Below are 22,118 nucleotides of genomic sequence, written 5' to 3'. Positions count from 1 at the left end.
GCTTGCACTACAAAACAAAATGACATCTTTAAGCATTTGAATAACCAAATGGGAATTGGGGTCCCTTTGCTGAATTTGAATAAGGATGCTTGTTTGGATTGCAGCCAGTACCAAGTATTTCATATGCTGCTGACTTTTTTTTTCCACTCCCAGAACCACTTGTAGGAAGGTAGGGGACAGCTGGAAGCATGTGGCCTCCTGCTTGCCAATCTGCTTCCTCAGAGACCTCTGTAAAGGGTAGGGGGGATTGTCAATGACACTTTATGCCTTAATTGTGGCAGATTTTCCCACAAGACAGCATTCCTGGGCCAACAAGCTCACTTCATGCTTCCTTTTGTATACCCTTGATGGCTGGAGGTCTGGGAAAACAAGATGGATAACTCTTGAGACCTTTTTATCATTTCTGATTATTGTATTTAAAATTTTCAGCTTGAAGAAAAGAGTAGCCATTTCTTTTCCCAAATCTTGTTTTCCTTTTGCCTAAAAAGATAGGATATTATACTGTGTATTGCTGAAGCCCATGAGTTGATTGTTTTTATATGGTGCAGTGCTATTAACCCCACTCATGTTACATACTATAATACCTGTTTGTTGCTTATGTAAACTGTGTAAATCTATTTAATATTTATTCCTTGAAGTTATCCATGCAGGGTAGTTACCACAGGCTATGCAGTACTGACTCTCAGGACCAGAGATACAGTACTTGGCAATTCACTGGCAATATTCAATCCAATGATAATCTTAAGTGGTTAGAAATAGACATGGCTTTTCTGTTAGTGACCATCGTCCTGTTATGTTTCTAACTATTGTGTAGGTTGTAAAAGTTAGCAAAATTAAAAGTCCAAAACTAGGGAATAATGTAACATTTAAACCCTGGAGGTCTAGTTTGTAATCCGATTACTGACTTTGACAACAAAGGCACTATTTGAGATTTTCTTCATCAGCACAAGGACTGTGAACAGTAATTCGTTTATTTAAAAAAACTGTAGGAAACATACAGAAAATAAAAACAGCAGTATACAATTGACACAACAGCAGTTAAAAGTGAAAACTGTATGAAAAGGGTATCAGGTAGTTCATTAAAGGTATCTGGGGAGAAAAAGTAAATAGTCTGTTGGTATGTGTTTCCAACTAGGCATTGTTATGATAGCAGTTTTGGATGTAGTCATTCTTCTGTGTTTTCAGGCCAAGGAGTGAGGTTGGCATTGCTTTCTGATCACAGTTGGTGGCACTAAATTGTTCTGATTTGTTTTTGTATCAGGAATCCATTCATCAGTTCATCTTGATGGCAGTGCAATCTGATTACTCTTTCCTTGTTCAAAGCCAAGCAAAGCATTAGACTCAACAGCAGAGCATACTCTGTAGACTAGCAGTGATTTTATTTATTGAAATAGGTAGCAGACCTTCTGCTTTCTTGCCACAGCAATAATTTTTGTTATGAGTATGACCAATACTTTCCTTTAAATAATGCCATACATGTAGTTAGTAACTAAACCATAAAAAGGAATAAATCAACCAAAAGACAGTTTCACCCAGAGCCCTTAAGGCCAGTTTTAGGTCTATGGGTGCTGTTTGAAAGCCAAGATAATAGTAATCTCTGAATGGCAGGAATTGGCTGTGGATCAGGACAGAAGTCTCAAATAACTTCAGCCAGGGCATTGTTACAGTACATTACACAGGTTTCAAAGGTGTCACTCTCTGACACTGCCTGTGCTTCACGGTACTGTAAAGTCAAAAATCTTAAAAGAAAGTGGCAGAATTAAGAAAAAAGCACAATATAGTACGTTCTTATGTTACAAGTACAGTAGTTACGTAATGTGCTTGTAATTTTTATTTACATCGATTACATTCATACAATGTTTTACACTGATAAGTGCACTGCTCTTGTTTTCAAGATGTCAAGTTACATTTAGTGCAGGATTTTGTTCTTGAAGCAGCTGTGTATCTAACAAAACTCACAGCTGCTGGTGTTTCCACTGTATTACAATTTGAAGAGAAATTTTGCTCTTAGAAGCATGGGATAATTATTCATGACAAGACTATTAGATTTTATTATCCTACTTTTCTCGAAAAACAAAACAAAATAATCAAAACATGTCTTCTTTATATTTGTTAGGTTTATTTTAGTGATTATTCTATTGTTAAACCCCCTTTTTGTCTATCAGGTATTTCTTCTAATATTTCTCTCAGTGTATAATACCTGTGCTGTGTGTTTTAAACCAATATAGACCTTATCTGCCATGAAAAAAAAATTAGCAGATCTCATTTGATGCACATACTGTATCTTGCTTAAATAAGCACAGTGAAAAAAGGCTAAACTAACCGTTTGGCCAACTCTGTATTGAAGTCTAAGCCCTTTGAACCACAGTGACATTCTGTTTGTAGCTGTTGCTTGACAGCTGAAATTGTGACACTAACTAACCCTCTTAAACTTCAAAGGTCAAAGAGATCCTGACTTAAACAGAAAATGTGGAAGGGTTCATCACCACTTATAGCCTTGTTCAACTCCATCCCCCACCTACTCAATTCACAACAGCAAAACCAACTGTGCTGACAGACACACCATGCTTTGGTAGAAACACTCATATTTTTAGTTCCTAACAGAAAATCATCTATTCATGTTTCAAATAATTACTAGAATTACTACTATTATCTTTGAGTGCTAGTCAGAACATGAAAATGAAATTTATCCCAAATGTATTTGGAGTAATCATTTACATTCTGATGAGGCAATAAAACATACAGTATGATGACACTTAATTCATTTTTTGTTGACACAATTCAGATTGACAAACTGGTGTTCTAACTTAGTAGGGCGAAGGTGAAATTAGAAAAGGAGGTGAGAGAAAATATATCTATGCAGAACCAGACTAGTGTCTGTTGGATTGGCTTGATTATTTTAAGTGTCTGTGCTGATCCAGACATATATACCCAGTATAGTGTCTTCCCTGAGCTGATTCAATTAGGCACTGGTTTTCATGAATGCAAAATTAATGCCACTCCAATTTATTTATTCTCTTCAAAGTGACAGAGCTAATTAGCTGAAATGTAATTGCTAGAATTCTTTCATCGCTTTTCCGGTTTTCCTGACATTACAGAGTTCTTTCTTTGCTTTCTTGGCTTGTGTTAGGGCAACAATTTCACAAACATTTACAGCATGTTTGACAAAGCATATAACCTGACAGATATTTTAAAAAATGCATGTTCAGAAGTTCAGCAGTCTTCTGCATGTGCAAAACTCTGCACGTTCATCTGAAACTCAGAACATACGTGTCTGTCATTAAGATAATCTTATTGGCCTCACAGCAAGTGACAAACTTGAATTCCAAAACAATACTGTAAAATCTGGTGTGTGTGTGTGTGTGTGTGTGTGTGTGTGTTAGATAGATGTGTGTGTTAAATCATAATCAGCAGGGGGTGATGTTATTACTGCAATATTGTAGATCTGGCAACCAGGGGGGGAGTTGGTCATGTACGGTAAATTGGAGTGATTCCTTCAGGCTAGAAGGTTCAAAGTGTGTGAGTAGAGAAGACATCCCATAGCTATCACCACTGATTAAGACATAGCTATAGTTTCAACAACTGTGATTGTGACCTGGACAAGAAGAAAAATGGCACAGATGGCTGATACCAGCCAATCACCTTCTTGGAGAATTCTTCCCTGCTAAAACTTTCATTTATACAAAAGTAACTGTGCAACCATTATCAGTAACAGGTATGGCATGCCAGACACAGTTTGATGAATGAGTGAGAGGATTTCCAATGTTTTTGATAGTGTCATCATGGACAAGAGAAAATCTCCACTATGACTAAAGAACAATATAATTCTTGTGTCAAGTAGGGATATAGCATCCACATACCACAGCTCTTTGACTGTATTTTGTTACGCTTTTGTGAGTGCAATATTCCATATATATACGTCTTGCTAAACATTCTTTTACACACTTTGATCTATGACTTTTCTGCTTCATGGTGTTGTCGTGCACTCTTCTGTAAAGTCTCTGTCCTTGTTACTCGTTATGAACATAGAAAATTTGCTAATTTGTCTCCCTTTAGCAACAGATTTTGTTCCTTTGAGTTTTTTTGTCTTACAGAAACTCATCGAGTTCAAGGTTTAATGCTACAGACTGCAATAAACTTTTCAAAATAGACTTGTTATATGCAAGGCACTTCTAAAAAAAACTTCAGTAAAATGTCTTGGTATTTTTTATTTTATTCTCTTGTTTTCAAGTTGTGATTTATTATTACATTTTGCCATCTATAAACAGATTCCTTAGCATCCAAAAGGGATATCACAGTGTTGTGAACAGACTTTACAACATTATGCACACTCTTATCTTCCCTTTTATGTCACAGTGCATTCTTCTATCCAATTTCATGTATAATTTTGTACACACATTATTATCTCCCTGTCTTGCAAATAAATTTGCACACATATTGAGGAAAAAAAGAATATTGGATTTAGACTGAAATCTTTTCTCTTTCAAGGTAGCAGTAATACTATCTCAGTTATAGATAGAGCTCTAAAAAGCATGCATGATGAGAGTTTAATTATATCAGTTGTCATGTCAGAGGTAATGCTTTTAGTTCAGTGATATTCCTCACTAATACTCTCTTGAAATGAGATTACAGATTTCCTTCATGAAGTGCATATTATTTCTCTTAATAAATATTAATCCCTGCCAGTTACAACTTCATTAGGAGCAGTTGCAAAAGCTCTATAAAAAAGTGCCAAAATATTGTCAAGGCCAAGATGATCCTGCCACTTTAACAACTTCAAGTAGCACAAGAAAAATGAAATTATTTCTTTCAGCCCATTCAAAATGTGTTTTCTTTATCCATGTACATCATCATTTCTCCCTGTAGATACAAACAGACTTAGACTGATGTGTGGGTAAGCATTGTAGTTCTCATTATGCGGGCTCTGGAGAATTTAGCCAGCCTGGTCAATCAAAAACAATCTAACTGCAAACTCTGAACTGTAACTAAAGATCTACCAAAATAAGGGATCATTAAGACTGAAAGGTTCACAAAATAGAGGAGTGAAGCACACCAAAAGACTTCTTCAGGGAAAACAAATTAAAAATAGTTACACTTTGTTCATTTGTATATTTTCCATAGAAAATAAAAGACAGACAATTTTTTACTTCCAGCAAGAGAGCCCATAGGAACCTGTAAACACCTTGAAGGTAACCACATTTAAAACCGTAATTCTTGGGAGAGGGCTGCCTGTGCTTTCTTAAGTGGACTCGACTGTGACGCAATCACTGTATTCAGATGTCAAAAAAGAGAGAGAGGGTGCCACGTCAGGTCACAAATTATGTTGTACTTTGACAGATTGTAGCCTTGCTTTACAAGAGCAGTAACATCTCATTTGTCACTGTTTGATCTGTAAGTGCAGCAACAGGAAAGGAAGGCTCTCCATCTCCGCAGCAATTTAATCGCTCTGAGGCCAACGCCAGCCGACAGCCACCTGCCCACAGACTGCAGCACTGATCTGTTTTAATTTAATCGTCCGTCAGTTGGGATGAAAGCATAAATCGTCTCCTTTTGATCCCACAGTGCTGGCCACAAGCTTTCTCTCTGCCTCTCCCCTTTTTTCTATTTTTGGGTAATAACACAGTTGTAAGCAGAAGACTGAGCACAATCTTTCCTTACCCCCTGAGGCGGATATGGAGCTCAGGAGTTCAGGGGGCTGTGGATAGCAAACTAACCTGCCTCTTGGTGTGCTGATGTAAAAATCTGCATACTGTAGCTTTCAATCTCTGGAACTCCTTGCGTACCCAGAGAGTGCACGCAGGACCATCTGTTGAAAGGATTTCCTCATGAGCCATAAGTTTATCATGAGTGGAAAGTTTGATTTCACATCAACTTTTTGAGGAAAGTCCTAGGACAAAGTATAGAATATTGACATGTCTATCTTTAAAGCAGCCTTTTGATAATATTTTCATGCTTAGATGGTTTGCATTACGTTCAGTTTTATTAATACCTCTATCACTCTGGTAAAAACAAGATTTTGCTTATTTAAGGTGTATGAACAAACTTCCTCTGCTTGTAGTTTGGTCAGGTAGGCAGTTTTATGGTTCTCATACAAATGTAGTTAAATTTATGTGAAGTTATTTGAAGTTTGAAGAATGCCACAAAGAAATTATGTTAAAGAGAGTACAAAAATATAATAATATTTATCTCATACCTACCTGTTCATTCTGTTTTCTAACCATACTGTAGCTCCACTTAAATCAACAAATATTCCACTATATGAAATAGGGCATTCTGAAAGCATTAATGATTATTTCAGTGACTAAAAATATTTGCCTATTGTGATTGTCAAAATTGTCCAAATCATTAAAAAATATATTAAGAATACTATTATTTAGATACAAAAATATTTAGAAAGAAAAATAATAAAAAAGACACCAGAAGGAACGTACGGGAATTCTGAAAGAGACCTAAAGGTCTTGGAACTATAAAGATGTAGTGTTATTTAAAAAGATACAATGTCACTTTAAATGAGTTAACTAAACACAGTTTGGTGGCAAGTACAAACAGATTTAGTCCATTGTACATGTTTAATTCCCTATTAGACTCTCCCATATACTGCTCTGCCCGGTCAGGGCTCCTGTAAATTCACTTAAATACTGTGCATTGTCTAAACGTATCACCCTGCCAATCAGTCACCTCCACAGCTGATAAGAAAGCTTTTGTATTATTGAATCAACAATGGGGAGACTCTGCTGGAGCAGAGATAACACCTGCTTATTTCTCTTAAAGTCAAATAAAAGAAAAGCACAGTCTAAAATATCAGCAGTATAGCTTGGTCAATTGCAATAAAACCACCCTAAAGTGGCTTGTTCTCTTTTGGTTACTCATTTGATAGAATTGTATATACTTATGAGAGGTAGCTTTATGTGTAGAGCTTTATTTCAGTTTAATCTTACAATATTTTGTTTAAGATCATAACTTACATATTAGGCTCCAGTCTGCTTGTAAACCGTTGTTACATTTAAGAATATACAATATACATTCTGGAGCCATTCTTTTAAAAATAATTGGTCTGTTAAAACTACTGTTCTACAAAGGCAGACCCCTAGCATTGATCTGCTGATGTCATGGACTTTGATCTCCAGTACTAACTGACAAGCAATTTATATTTTTGATAACAAAGCTCTAAATCCAAATATATATTCTCAGAATAAATAAAATTAGAGGCCATAGAGCAAACTACGGCAAACATAATTAATTTAACTGTAAGGGGCTGAGTTTGATCTTGCAGTCAAGCTGAAGTTATTCTGGCATAGTTCTAATTACACAGCAAGTGTAGAAATGATCCAAAACCTAAAAACTAATTAAACTTTACATTCTTTTCTTTTACAATTATTTTAGCTATTATAACTGTTGGAGGAAGAAATCTGAAGTGCCATGCTGAAAATCAGGTCTTGAAGGCAAATTGTGATTTCTGTTTGGAAAAACTGAAACAAATTGAAATCTGTCTTTTTACATACCTCAAAAACAAGGCAGTAAAAGGGTCTTTGTGCCAAAATACAACATAGCAAACAACTTAGAATAGATGTCATTTTCTAAACTCTGTATTTTGTGATGCTCAAGTCATGATGCTGCTTTCTCATGTCTTCTTTGCTTTTGCGGTTTGTTCGATAATTGAGTGTTTTAGGCAGCAGAGGAGGCCTAACCCATGGAAGAATAGTGATACAGTAATTAAAGCAGAGACTAGATGAAGCCCTGGTGAGAAACCCTCTGTGGATTTCAGTGTTCACAATGTGTACATTTTACCCCCCCACCACCCAGCCAGATAAGAAGTGAAGCCCAGACACATTTCATTAGTATCACACACTTGTCCTGGTCATCGTTTAATATTTGAAAGGATCATTTGTTAACTGGAAATGGTCATTTTTTTTCTTCGGCTTTGGAAATATAATTTTCAATTTTTAATTTGATTCATTTAGATTAAATCATTAATCAGGAATGAAACTGAGTTAATTTTCTGGAAAATAAATGAGGTTGTTAAGGGAGAGCTTTATTAAGTGCAGCCCTCATGAGAAAGGATGGGGAGAGCTAGTAAAATATACTGACTAAGATGTTCTTTTAGGCCAGAGGTTGCTCACACCTTTTTTTACCTTTATTGTCTTTCTTTTCTAAAAAAAGAAAGTTATCTATTTTGACTTTTATGAGCCCTTAAATAAATATTTTTAAAAGTTTTCACTTTATCAAGCTGTACCTCTAAAAATGTTATAAGCATAGCAAAGCACTGAGTGAGGACGTCTAACAAACTACATGATAACGGCAAAAAAATATTGCAGTGGATTGCACAATGAAGCTAAAATACAGGGAAAGATGTCATATGGCAACCATAGCAACTAAAGTGCAAGATTTCCATTAGGATATGCCTGAACAGTGAAAAGAGACAAACGTAGACTAAGCACAATAATAAATCTGAGAAACTGCTAGAGAAGACACAAGATGCTGATAGCACTTTGCAGAATACAAGGCAGAGAGATGCAGTAGATCCAACAGTGATGTACAGGTAAAAGCTTACAGAGGTACTGTTTAATGCTTAGGGATTTATTTTTACATACAGTGCACTGCAACATTAAGTTATATGCATTAAATGTTAAAGAAGGAGTTAACATAACATAAGTTAAAAACAAAATGAAGGAAGAAAATAAGATAAAGGTAAATGGAAAAGTCATGATTGCATAAGTATTGAAACCCTTTGTGAACCTAAATTAATGTACTGTAGGTTTACAACATTTCCCTAAGGAGCTATACAATAAGTTGAGTGGCTTCTGTCTGTGTCAAATAACAGTGATTCTCATAATTTTAAAAATCACGATTGTGTCTGTGAGATCTGTTGGTCAGGTAATACATTTCATCCACAGAGTCAACCATGTAAACTAAGGGACTTTAAGAAAAATTCAGGGATAAAGTCATTGATAAGTGCAATTCAGGAGAAGGGTACTTAAATATCAGACTCCCCGAATACCCCTGTGAGCACAGGCACACAATCATCAAGAAGTGGAAGGTAATCATACCATCCCTTCAGTGCAATCCCTCCACACTTAATAAGAACAAACTTGAAAGAGTAGAGTTCCATAGCTTATGGAGTTGGAGGAGCACCAGAATGATCCTTCAAAATATGACAAAAAGTGTTATGGTCAGATGGGACCAAACTGGAACCTTTTGGTCTAAATGCCAAGCGTTAATGTTTGGTGCATACCCATCACAGCCCATTTCCAATTCTACACCATTCCTTCAGTCAGCAGTAGCATCATGGTAGGCAATGCTTCTCCTCAGCAAGGACTGGAAAAACTGTTAGGACTGAAGGTAAAGAAGGACATGGGAAAAAACTATTTCAAGTCTGCTTAAAACGTGGGTATAAATTTACTGTACCTTTTAGCAGGACAATAATCCAAACCACAAGGCCAAAGTTACACTTGAGTGATTTAAAAATAAGAAAATGAATGTCTATCAGTGGCACAATCAAAGTCCTGAATTGAACCCTATTGAGAATCTGTGAAAAGACTTGAAATTTCCTGTACATACTGTAAGGTACAGTATCTGCAAACAATTTTGAAACTTTGAGTAAATCTGCCAAGAAGAATGGGCAAGAATTGTACCAGGTCGTGTGCAGAAGAACTTTCGTAAATAGACTTGAGGCTATATTTGCAATCAAATACAGATTTTACAGTTCTGAATACTTATGTAATAAAAATATTTTCTCTTTAGTTTTTACAGACATTCAGTGTAACCTTTAAATCACATTGTGAATACAATAGGTTGTATACTTGTATACATAATTTCGTGATTTCATAAAATATGGGACAACGTAGGAGGTGTCTGAATAAATGTGCAAGGCAATGTATTTGTCAATTATATTTATATATATCCACTATTATTATATTGAAGAAAGAAGGCTGAGTGATCCTGGCTATGTTCAAATAAGAATGATCAAGTTGAAAATACTATTGCTGTGATAATGGAATTATTAAAATACTCTGTCTCACCATTATTACCACCACCAAAAATGTGTTGTCTCTTTACATAGACCTTGGCCAGTATGTTGTGCTTTAAGCTTTATACACCTGCTTAAACACTGCCTAATAAGAAAGAATCATCATTCATCATAGAATGCCTTGCTTTGTCGGTATACAAGGGTGCTATCATTAATGTACCAAGAGCAGTTGTGGAGCTCAATGACATTGAGGCATGAAATTACCATTTTAGGGGCACCTGCATTGGAGATGAGGATTTTGGAGACATCTGATGACTATAATCAGGCTTATGGATCTTCCATGATACCCACTTGTGTTATGAGCTGTAGTCACTGCTGTGCAGAAGCAAGCCTAAAGTATTGCCTTCTGGGTCATTACACCCGTTGACTGGGTCTGGGTCAATCATATTTGCTTCCTGTCAGTTGGTAGTGGTAATAGTGACAGAGGGTGGATGGACCCTACATGGCCTCCTGATGTTGTTCCTGGCAGCAGCAATCCCACAGTGCATTTGTTGTCTCTTTCACTATATCTAAAGTATTTCAGGACACATGCCAGTCCCACCCTCTCCTAGCATCCACACAATGGGGGGTCTTTTATCAGAGTGTACAAGCGAGAGGAAAAGAGGAAGTGAGATTTGTAAATTCAAATGCAGTTTTGTAAATCCACCATGCTTTCTAGTAATGTTTTTACATATTTATACTGTACATCATTCAAGACTGTGGAGTTCCAGACGGTAGAATAATATGCTTGCAAAACTGAAAAATCAAAGAATCAAAGATGAATAATAACATTTAAATAAAATATATTTTCCTTAAGGCCCGCAGCCATATCACCCTGCAGCTCTCGACAGGCTACCCACTGAAGCTAAGCAGGATTGAGCTTGGTCAGTACCTGGATGGGAGACCTCCTGGGAAGCTATAGTTGCTACTAGAAGTGGTGTTAGTGGGACCACCAGGGGGTGCCCACCCTGGGGTCTGTGGCCCTCATGCCCCAGTATAGTGGCAGGGATACTGTACCATAGTGGGCTCCGTCTTTCGGATGAGACATTAAACCGGGGTCCTGACTCTCAGTGGTCATTAAAGATCCCCGGGCATTTCTTGATAAGAGTAGGAAGTTATCCCGGCATCCGGGCCAGATTTCCCCTCTCTGCTTTTATTGTGGCCTCCAAATTGTCCCCATGTATGATTGGCTTGCACTTGCTTTGCAATGGATTGGCACCCTGTTCACGGTGTACTCGGCCTTGCGCTCATTGCTTGTCGGGTAGGCTCCGGTTTCCCGCAACACCCTATGGTATAAAGCGGTTTGTCAAATGACATGACGTATTTTCCTTATAGTTGTCCAGTAGGTGTTAATGCTAGTAGGTGTTCACTCTCTAAAACATTTCCTATTACTATTGGTACAGTAGATACTTTATTCTCTACTGCTGTGAAAATATGCCTTTGGCTTCTCCAACAAAAGTACAAAACACACAAGCAAAGCATAAGAATCACATAAAATCACATGAAATCACAACAACAGTATGTGATAAATAAATGGGTAGTGGGGGGACTACATTTATATAACTTAATTGAGTAGTTTTTTGCAGATGGGACAAAGACTTCTTATCAAAGTTTTTGTTTGAATTTGGTACCCTACACAGTCTTCCTGATGGGAGTATTATGAGTTTAGAATGGAGTGGGTGTGTGGAATCAGCTGGGGGGACTGCATTACTCTGAACAAGCCATACCTTTTTTATCTGTAAATGACTTAATATAAAATAAATATGTTAGGTTAATAATGACATATATAGTGATAAAAGCATTTCGTTGGTTCTTGTAACTTCAAATACCTGCAAAACCCTGTGTAATTTTTAAAATGTTTATAAAGAATTGTAGGTAATTATATTTCTGAATTGTTTAATTCGATAATTAACGTTAATGCTAAGTATATGTCCCAGTACTGGGACACCCTTTGTAAAAACACAACTGTTAATGTGTACATTTATCTGTACTAGACATGAATCTGTACTGATTGTTTGCCACTAATGAAAAAGTGAGTGGTCATTGCCTGGAATTTCCAAAGCAATTCCAGCCTTATTTGTCAAAATGAGTCACATTGGCTCATACAGTAGTTATCATGAGATTTTCACATGCAAATCTTAGTCTGGTTAACAATGGAGAAAGAGGAAACCATTTTCTTTGCATGATCAGAAATTCAAAGTGTTCACACCTACATATGGGTTTACAACATTCCACAAACAGCAAAGGCCCCAACCAGAATGCAAAGCTGTGCATTTCAACATCAAAGATGGGAAAATAATACATATGTTTTCTCATAATAAGGGTACTGATAAAACTGTACATCTGTAATGTGCACACATATACAATTTAAAAAGTACTTAAAAATGTTTGATAAAACACAGTCTTGTAAAAAATAAGAAAGATATTGAACCATACCATGAAAGTGTATACTAGAAAGTTATTTTTTCTAGTATTCATTGAAAACATCCAGTAAAAAAGATGTCTCATGATGTGATCTAAAGACATGTCAAAAGTATTTGGTTGTGTGATGTAAAGATGCTATAGGTCCTTAAAAGTTATTTTTTTGTTTCTCTCCTTATTGAATAAATCTCAGAAGATTACAGAGACCCCACAAAGCAGACTCTAGTTAACAATGTAAATTTGCTCTGATTTAATCTACGTTAGATCTGGAATTGCAACACTTATAATTCAGGAACCGTTTCAAGTCTCCAAATGGGGCAGCCTCTTCACAGCATCAGACAAAAAGCCCAGCATGTTGAATTTGTTTGATTTTTGTGGCACACAGCAACATCACCATGTGCATCTAATAAAGGGACAAAACAAACAAGCAGTTCAAATCTCTGAATGGCTTTAGAGCCATGTGTTATTGGAAACAAAGCACACACACAGGCACATGAGCATCAGAAAACAAATTTGCTCCTGGAAGGATAGGAATCCCTTATGTGTGTGACTGCTTCCAACAAAGGGGTTGAGGGCAATTTAGCATTTGTAATTTTTTCATAATAGAGCTTCACAGTATACTCCAAAACCTGAAATATGCATGGGGCTTACCCTATTTAAAAACATTTTTTTCCACCCAGTTGGAATAGTTTTAATTAAGGTGACATTTTTGTAAAAAAAATAAACAAATGTTCAACACTATTCTCATCTTACCTTACATACCCACATACTGTATGCCTTTGCCAGACCCAATACCACAGGAAGAATAAAGCATGATAATAACATATACTGAAGATATTTGGAAAAAAATGATTAAGTGAGATTTTTTTCCCTAAAACTGATATATTAACTAGAAACTGTACAATTTGGTTTATTAAAGACAGAGAATTGTACAATAATTGTATGACATATACAGTATATTTTTGAAAAGTAATGAAAAACCGTGTGTGAAAAAAATAAAAAGTGCTGTGGGATTCCTTTTTTAAAAATCCTGAAGAATTTTGGACTGAAAACCAGAACAAAGGGTCCTGGTTCCTTTTATTTTACTTTTTAAACAGCACACAGCTCATCCTACAGCACCACTGTTATGTGTGGCTTTGAGTTCAAAAGTGGCCTAGGTTAGTGGCACTGGCTGTCACTAAAACACTAACATAAATGTATAATTGCATTAGATATTACATTAATATATAGGCAGTCAAAGAAAAAAAAACGAATAAGCATAAGGAATAAACATCTTTACAACACTCTCAAAACTATTGTGAGCACTCAGAATGTTTACCGAAAACTGCCACATACATTGCATTTTACTCATAGCTGATATTTCCTGGGCTTAATTCCCAGCTTGATCCTTTCCGATTGGGAAGTTTTTTTTTTGCTTTGAAGGCTGTGTGCAGCTCCCATTCTATGCGTGGGGAGACTTGCTTTGTTTTCGCAAGCAGAAATAAAGTTAGTGTATGAGCTCATTTACACTGAGTGTGGCTGGCAGTGTTATCTGGAGACAGAAGAGAGGATAGACGCTTGAGAGATGAAAAGCCCAGCACGGTGACAGAAGTCTTTATTAGGCTGGGCAGTAATGGAACATGTGTATGCAGGCTAAAGTGACAGAATCCGAGAGCGTTCAAGGCAAACTGCAATGGTAAACATGCTTTATGTCAGTGGAGCTCAGCTGATGTTTAGTAAGAATCACAATTTCGAGTCTTTTTCACTTAGAAGGAGGGCATTTTTCTAAGAGCTGCCTTCTCCACAATGTTCTGGATGGTGGGCAAAGGACCTGAGGCATAAAAATTATGTTCTTAAATTATGTTTGCTGAAGGAAGCTTTGTGTTTAAGGCAGAAAAGTGAAGTAAAGCACAAGAGGCATCAGATTGGTAAAAATAAAAAATGCCTAACTCATGATACGAATTGCTCAAGCTGTTCCGAGTTGTCTTTTAAGTGGCATGTCTGTTAAAGTGTTTACCTGCTATATTGTTATTTTTTTGCCATATTTTCCTTCCTTCCATTTTTTATAAAAGGATTTTTGGTTTTAAAAGACTTATTACGATCAGTGCAACTAAAATTAAGCATGTCTGTATGTACTGTATTGTATATAACCGTACAAGGAACTAAACAAAATTAATGGTGCCCACTACATGTAGCACTAAAGGTTTTTGTATGGGGATTTGTCACTAGGATGTCAGAAAACTGGTCTTTTTAATGTGTAAAGTTTAATGCATGTTAGAATTTTTTTCAAGGGATTAAGACAATAGAAGAGCCATCTAAATATATATATATAATTGTTTTTTCATAATATATTTTCATGTCAAATATGGGATTTTATGACTGTTGGTATTGAGCATATTGGAGGAAAAGAAAGCATATTTAAATACCACCATGGCTATAAAAATATTTGGTAACGTAAAAAGACAAGTTATCCATCATGCTGACTTCACGAGGCATATGGTGACAGATCTATATGACATGGAAAAAGATCTCCATTAATGTCTGTAACATTTCAGAGAAAAGGGTTGAGAAAGTTTTTTTTGTGTGCAAAACTCCAATGAAGCCCATTGGCATGTTGTGTGGTCTTTTTTTTTCAGAATTACTGAATAACTCAATAAAGATGTTCATTTTCTATAACCCCTTCTCCAACTCTTGAATTGTGCTAGAGACTTTTTTTCAGTTTGGAATTTCATAATCAAGTGCATTTAAATAATATTATTTAAAAAAATATATTAAGGATGTAAATTGATTTTTTCTTTTACACTGCAAATCATGTTTTGTTATGTGCTATGTTTTCTGGATTACAGTACACTGCAAAAGATTTTGTCAAAAATCTAAGAGGAAATGTAGCAAAAGTATTAATAACAAACACATTGGGGTCTGAACTGAGCCCCAGTGACTCCACTGTCATCCATGTGACCTGTGTATTCTTTTCTAGAGCCACGTCTGCTTATTAGCTAATTTTAACACTCAAAATATCCAAGTCACTGATTGCCACAGCCACGGTCCTTGTAAATTCCTGCAGACGCCTTGCGGGATTCCACGACACCTATGAAATTCAAAACAAGCCTTGTAATGTTTTATAGTCATCTGTGGGGTTCCAGTAAAACAGGGGATCATTTAAAATGGAGCGCAAACCTGCATTAATGCTGCCAAACAATAGGCATATCTGCAGGCTTAATTAAAACAGTAAAATGAGTGTCTTGTAATCTTCCAGGGATTTATAAAGGGATGAAATGAATTTCTTTAATTTTTTTTTCTGTAGCATTGGATAACTGAGTCCTATCACCTCAGGCATTAGTACTGACAAAGAGAGGACATCTATAAAACCTTAGATGGCCATGTTTCTGTTCACATGTGAAAGTAATCAAAAGATAAATTTCAAGCAATAACGGCTATGTTATTTATTATCTTCTAGGAAGGTAATCTGCTGTCTTGCAGCAGCAGAAAACTGAACTCACTCATGTGAAGACAAGACAAAAGTCTCGTCTTGTGTTCCGACTGGACTGTGAGCTGTATTATGAAGCAGTTCCACATAATGGGCAACTGTGCTTAATGTGTGTCATTAATGTACTGTACATGTAGGGTTCCTTGTGTTCTGGAGAAACTTTATGAATTTTCTTAACTTCAGTGGATGTAGGCTTTTTCGTATTTTATACAGTTGGGAAGAAATAAATATATACAATTTAATAAATCCTGGTGACCTTGTAGAAATTCTTTTTGTAATCAACATTGACATACTTTTGTAGTATTAAGGCCCTCTTTACTGTACCTCTAGCTTAGAAATCAAATATTATTCAATAGTTTCTGCATTTTGTATCATCTTGAGAGGAATTGGTGCATTATTAACACATTTTATTAGAACAGACCATTTTTTCATGTCACATTTATAGTGCAGAAGTTTGATGAACTGAAATGGACATTTTTGATTAAAATAACATGCACATGCAAATTAGCACAATGCAAGGTTGTTAGAAAAGGCCCAACAAACAACAATTTCATTTGTTGCTTGAGAGAGAAAGCAATAAAAAGTGGCTCTGCTACTCTCCATCATCTCTCAAGAAAGAATTGATTGTTTGAAATCTATTTACTTTCATATCTGAAGAGGCATATTAAAATGTTTAAATGTGAATTTTGAAAATCTGTATGAACAAATCCCCTTATTTTTCACAAACATTTCCTATAAAACTTTTAGAAAGAAAAGTCTTCTCTTGTGCTTCACTTAAAGTTCCATTTTATAATGTGTTTTTGTGAAATATTGGTTGAAATTTATAAGTATTAGAGCTAAAGTCACAATCTGTGAGTACTGAGTGGTATTGCTAGACTTTGAAGATATGCCTTCTATTCTGGCGTGCACTGTCCGTAAGAGAGTGCCCAGGCAGTTTAATGAATGGCACTAACTGATAGGGAGGACAGAACAGAAATGACACTTTCCAACTCTGACCTAGGTGTCAGAGCTAAATTCTGACTCGGACAACTTAGACTTAGCTTATAACGTTTCAGGTTTGCATATTTGTAATTTCTTCAAACTTAATTTAATTTAGCATCAAAAGTATCAGCATACAAAAGTATATATTTATAATATAATTCCTCATTTTTTACCACAGCTACAAAGATTTCACATTATCCTGATATCCTCACCAAAAGGGTATTTGTACAAACAAATATTCCATTGTGTTATTTCCAGCCCAGTGCCAGCACATTCCTTTTCAAGCAATAGCTTCCCCACCAGATATAGCTGGCTTCGATTCTACACTGATATAGCTTATTTGTGTCAACAGGCTGTTACCCTTTCAGAGCACCTGTTAACCACAATGCTAATCCTGTTTGCTTTGGTCTGCTGTAAAAGGAGTAGCTTTGCAAAGGCAGAGGAGCACTGTTCATTCTCTTCAGTATGAGATGGAGAAGTTCTCATAACCCCGTTTTTCACCCATTTGCACATACAGTATGTCTCTTAAGCACTTTTTCTAGGAACACACTTGGTTTAGGGACTCTTATCTGACAGTTATGTGTGGCCTGATACCATCTCTGGTACAATTACAGGACTTGGACAGGTTCTTGAGTTAAAAACAGTTGACATATTTTCCAAACCACTGTTAAATAAGTATAAAAAAGAAAAAATAACAAAACAGAAAAGCATTTGTATCCAAAGCTCACGTGCCATTTAGTGCATAAATGTAGTCTCACTGTTTGTACGAGAACAATATAAAATAAAACACAAAACTGTGAATAAACCTGTAATAGGCAGAACAAAATTACCATACATCCAGATTCAGATAACTAGTCTGGCCACAGTGGTTATTCATTTAGCTTTCTCTTAAGTACGTGAACATTAAGTACATCATTCTCAGAATCCCATTCATATAGCATAATGAGTTTTAGTCATTGTAAATGCATCATATGAGGCTATAGAACATTTTACATATACTAGTATATTACTTGTGAAATGTCACAGAAAGATCAGTGTGTGGTCTGCTATAAACTACACTAGGCAGCCACTTTTGAGTTTGTTGGTTGAATACTGTACACAAGACTTTAGGCTGACTGACTGGTCTAAATTGAAGTGCAGTATTAGTAACATGATCACTCTAATAAAAAGCTCATAAATCTTCCCAGTATTAGCCTGTGAACAGATGCAGGCATTGTGGTGAAGGATAAGGTATCACCTTGGGTATAGTTGATGGTATTACGAAGAACGCAATAGCACGATCATAGCCGTGAATTAGCACTGTAAATCTTTCCCCTCATAGTTAGCAATAGGTTTCCAAGTAGATTTAGTTACCAGTGGAGCTTGTTAAAAGGAGCAGTTGTCAATATATGCCTGAGTGTTGTTACATATTTTGTTTCTAGAATTAATCTACTATTTTAGTTATGTGACATCTTTTTAAGACCCCAGCTATTCTCGTAGGTGTGAAGTACATGTGTTTGTGTGTGCCGGTTTCAAAATAAAAACTCGATATGCTCTTTGTAGAACCTTTTAGTGTCATTCAGACGTGCTTGCCACTAAATTCATATTTGCTGGCCCTGAAAAGATTTTACAAGATTGACAATTTGCAAGTTCTTACTGAGTTCCTATGGTTTATGACTTTCGTAGTTATAAAGGGATTTTGAAATATGTTATGACAGCATCACCTTCTTCATAAAAGCAAGACCAATTTAAAGTCATAGAGCATCAGTAAAATTGAAAAGATCAGTATATGTTTTTGTGGACGTACCTACCTCAAGTAATACATTTAAACAGCCCTTACTTATAATTTATGATGAAGATCGATGATTATTAATGAAATACTTTTCAGTGGAAACATTTATAATTGTAATTTCCCCCACAGGAAAGAAAATATGAACACTTAATTCAGTAAGACAGAAATGTATCAAATACTAAATCAAATGTGAATATTGCTGAAAGTGAGTCTGTTAAATTCTGCTTTAGTAAATTCAGTAGAGATGGTTTTAATTGTATTTGATGTAGACTTTGCCAAAGAAAAGGCACTACTCCACTCCCATCATGGGATCCACATTACAGTGTTATTCTCTACAATATAAAATGAGGCTCAAACCACATTTAAGTGGTTTCCAAGGAAACCACCTGTCCCAGGAGAGGTTTGTATAATTAAATTAGTGTTCCTTTGTATGTCAATTAATTAAAAGGATAGATAGGTCTTTAAGCCACTGCTTTCACTTGAACAGGGAGAAAACCACAATTGAATGTGCTTTTACAACCATAGCAGGGCAATAAATAATCCACCCACGTCCCATGCTGCTCATGGTCAAGCCTGAATGTATTGACATCTATCTAACTGATGATGAAAAAAACAAAGAAGGATAAAGAAAAAGGTACTGTACCAAGTGATGCCTGGACATTCCTTGCTGTTGTATTGAATGTCTACCTGCTATCTGCCAAAGGCAGAGAATTCTCAAACTGACGATGGCACGTGCTGAAGATGTGTTTTACTTTGATTTTTTTTTAAAACAATTACCGTATTTTTTTAAATCCCTAATGCAATCATCAGTCACAGATTAACCCAGCTCTTTGTCCCACCCTTGTATCATCATTGGACAGTTGAAGACACAAGTCACTCATCCTCCACAATGATAACTGGCAGGCCATTAGCTGCTTTTAACACTGCAGTCCAACAGCGCAAGGACAAAAGACTGTGTACATATTTAATTGAAACACATAGAATCAAGGCAACCACAAGGGGTCACTTTTTTGCCATTGTGACTTACCTAGAACTCACTAAATCCTGGTGATATCTGGCCATTTATAAATACCCACAGCTTGGGAGTCCAGTCCTAGTCTCTATTATTCAGTATATCCTATCAGGCCTCTAAGTTTATAATAAACTGTTAGTGAAATACATCAGCTGTTACATTTTGAGAAAGCTGAATCAGCAGTTTATTTTAGTATGATCCATAATGGTTTTCCTATATTATTGACTCATTTTGTGTGTATGTACATACACATCAGCCTTGAAGGGTTTTTATAAAACATTTTATTCAAATGGTCAGGATTACAAATGCTAAGTCCTATTCAGACTTTTAACCTTTTATCCTTATTATCCACAAATCAACTTATGTCATCAAAACATGGAATACTTTTAGCTACCAGCAGGTGTGATTTCAAATGCCAGAGACAAAGAGGTTGTAGGTCTCTCTTTACGCAGGGAGTCATCAACAGCTGTTTGCATGTCTCTCTGTTTATTTGTGAAAAGCATTTACAGAAGGGGATAGGGTGTACTGTAGCAGAGTACTGTAGCAACATGTCGATCCTGGTGCCTTCTATTAGTAGATAACACTAATTCTCAGTGAGCAATTAGGGAACATTAAGCAACATTTTTTATATAATTAAAACAAAATGTTTTCTGCATTTCAGCTTGTATTACAGATCTAAACCTTTCAGCATCAGTAGCAGTAGTAACTCAGTTTTTATTGTTTCTTTTGCAGGGGTACGCCTAGACAGAGTACGTGGAGGACGGCAGAAATATAAACGCCGGATAGATGCTGAGAACAGCCCTTATTTGAACCCACAGCTGGCCCTCCCTGCCAAAAAGCCATGTAAGCCATTTTTTTTCAATTACCGATCATTTATTTAACTTTTGTTCCCACAGTTTTGGAACTGTCAGTGTAATTAATCAATTATAGTGTTACAACATGAGGGACACTTGCATGTATCCCACAAAACAGGAACTTCTATTGTCTGTTCCTTTTCAATCCACATCACAAATAGCAGGGTTACATACAGAGGACTGTCGCAACCCCCAGTGACAACAGAATAAGCAGCTAAATAATCAACCAGCTACAGATGTTCCTGATAAATAGCACATTGTGTGGAGTGGTGAAATGACACTTTGCGTTGCAGATTTACACTAAGTTCTTAGGTTCAATAACAGCTTTGATTGCCAGTGTGTGAGGTGTTTTTCCCCAGGTGCCTTGGTTTTACTCATTTGCTAAAGACATGTAGGATGGGAGGTTTCAGTGTTACCAGAGCATAATGTGAGCAGAGCAAAAACAAAGCCATATGAGCATCATTTCCAATTTTATTTGTAGCCATGCATTAGATGTTCTGATGAACTGAGGACTCCTGGCCAAGCAGACACATTTACAAAAGGCTTAGGGTATCTACATGTGCCATGTAGATCTATAGGAAAGACCTCACACTCTGCACAGGTAAGGTTGCACTCTCACACACTATATAAAACAAAAAAACTAAACTAAACTTTTAGTTTTTTTGCTGAGCAATTGGCCCATTTGTGAGGAGTTATATGTAAACTGGTTTTATTTTTGAATATGTTTTGTTTGAAGATAGTAAACCTGATTATTGTGGCCCAGCAGCTGAATACATTGTGTGAGGTTTAGGTATATGTTGTTTCAAAACATGGTAGGTTGTTAGATAACTCCAAAAAAGAACTACCTCTGTTTGGAGTATTTTAGTATATGCCAAAGATTGCTGTGATGAGCAAATACTTTATAATTCTGTCTACAAACTATAAAGGAGGATTAATTAAATGTAACACAAGTGAAAGGCTTATTCATTTTTCCCCTTACCTAAATATTTCTGTGTGTTACAAAATGAATGCTTTTCATTGGCCTAGCAAAATTGCACATCATAGACTTATTTGCTGGTTGTCAAATGTGTTATGAAAGTCTTTTAATTTTATTGAATTACCTTTATCCAAAAATAAAATGAAAAGTTGATGAGGGTATTTTAAAAAAAGTCATAAATAGAGAAAGGGAGTGGAAGTGAATCTCCCATGATCCCTAGTTTAGTGACCCTTGTTTCATGAGAAGAAGAAATCCTCTTTTGCAAGATGGGGTTAGTTTACTTTATCTTTAAAACACCCATCATTACAAGAAATTGAAAAATCTTCTTTTACATAAATAAACTGGTGTAAGCAAGGATTTGTTTTGCTTATAACATTAAGTGATAATTTTGTAAATTTGTGCTGTAAAATATTAAGGGTAATCACATTTGTGACTTCCTTTAAGCAGCTGCATATATATAGTATATTTATATAAAGACGGAAAGCTCAGAATGAATTATATTTTGTGAACATTAGCCTTGATAAAACCTTAGCAAAATCCCCAGCCCCCCTCAACCCATGGAAGAAAAAAAAAAGCTTAATCCGGATTAAATCCAATCTGGCAAAGACATCAAACCCACAATACTGAGCTT

General features: G+C 36.0%; 1 protein-coding gene across 14 annotated transcripts in view; it reads left to right on the top strand.

The window, feature by feature from the left end:
• esrrga (estrogen-related receptor gamma a) overlaps positions 1-22,118 on the top strand; it is a 248,828-nt gene that overhangs the window by 190,938 nt on the left and 35,772 nt on the right. For all 14 annotated transcript variants that reach the window (XM_069180143.1, XM_069180121.1, XM_069180145.1 and 11 more), the window contains one exon: positions 20,390-20,500. In XM_069180143.1, coding sequence (XP_069036244.1) covers positions 20,390-20,500 — 111 coding nt within the window. The remainder of the gene's footprint in view (positions 1-20,389; positions 20,501-22,118) is intronic.

The sequence above is a fragment of the Lepisosteus oculatus genome, chromosome 2, assembly GCF_040954835.1.
Source record: "Lepisosteus oculatus isolate fLepOcu1 chromosome 2, fLepOcu1.hap2, whole genome shotgun sequence".
NCBI classification, from domain to species: domain Eukaryota; kingdom Metazoa; phylum Chordata; class Actinopteri; order Semionotiformes; family Lepisosteidae; genus Lepisosteus; species Lepisosteus oculatus.
This window is presented reverse-complemented; position numbering and strand designations above follow the sequence as displayed.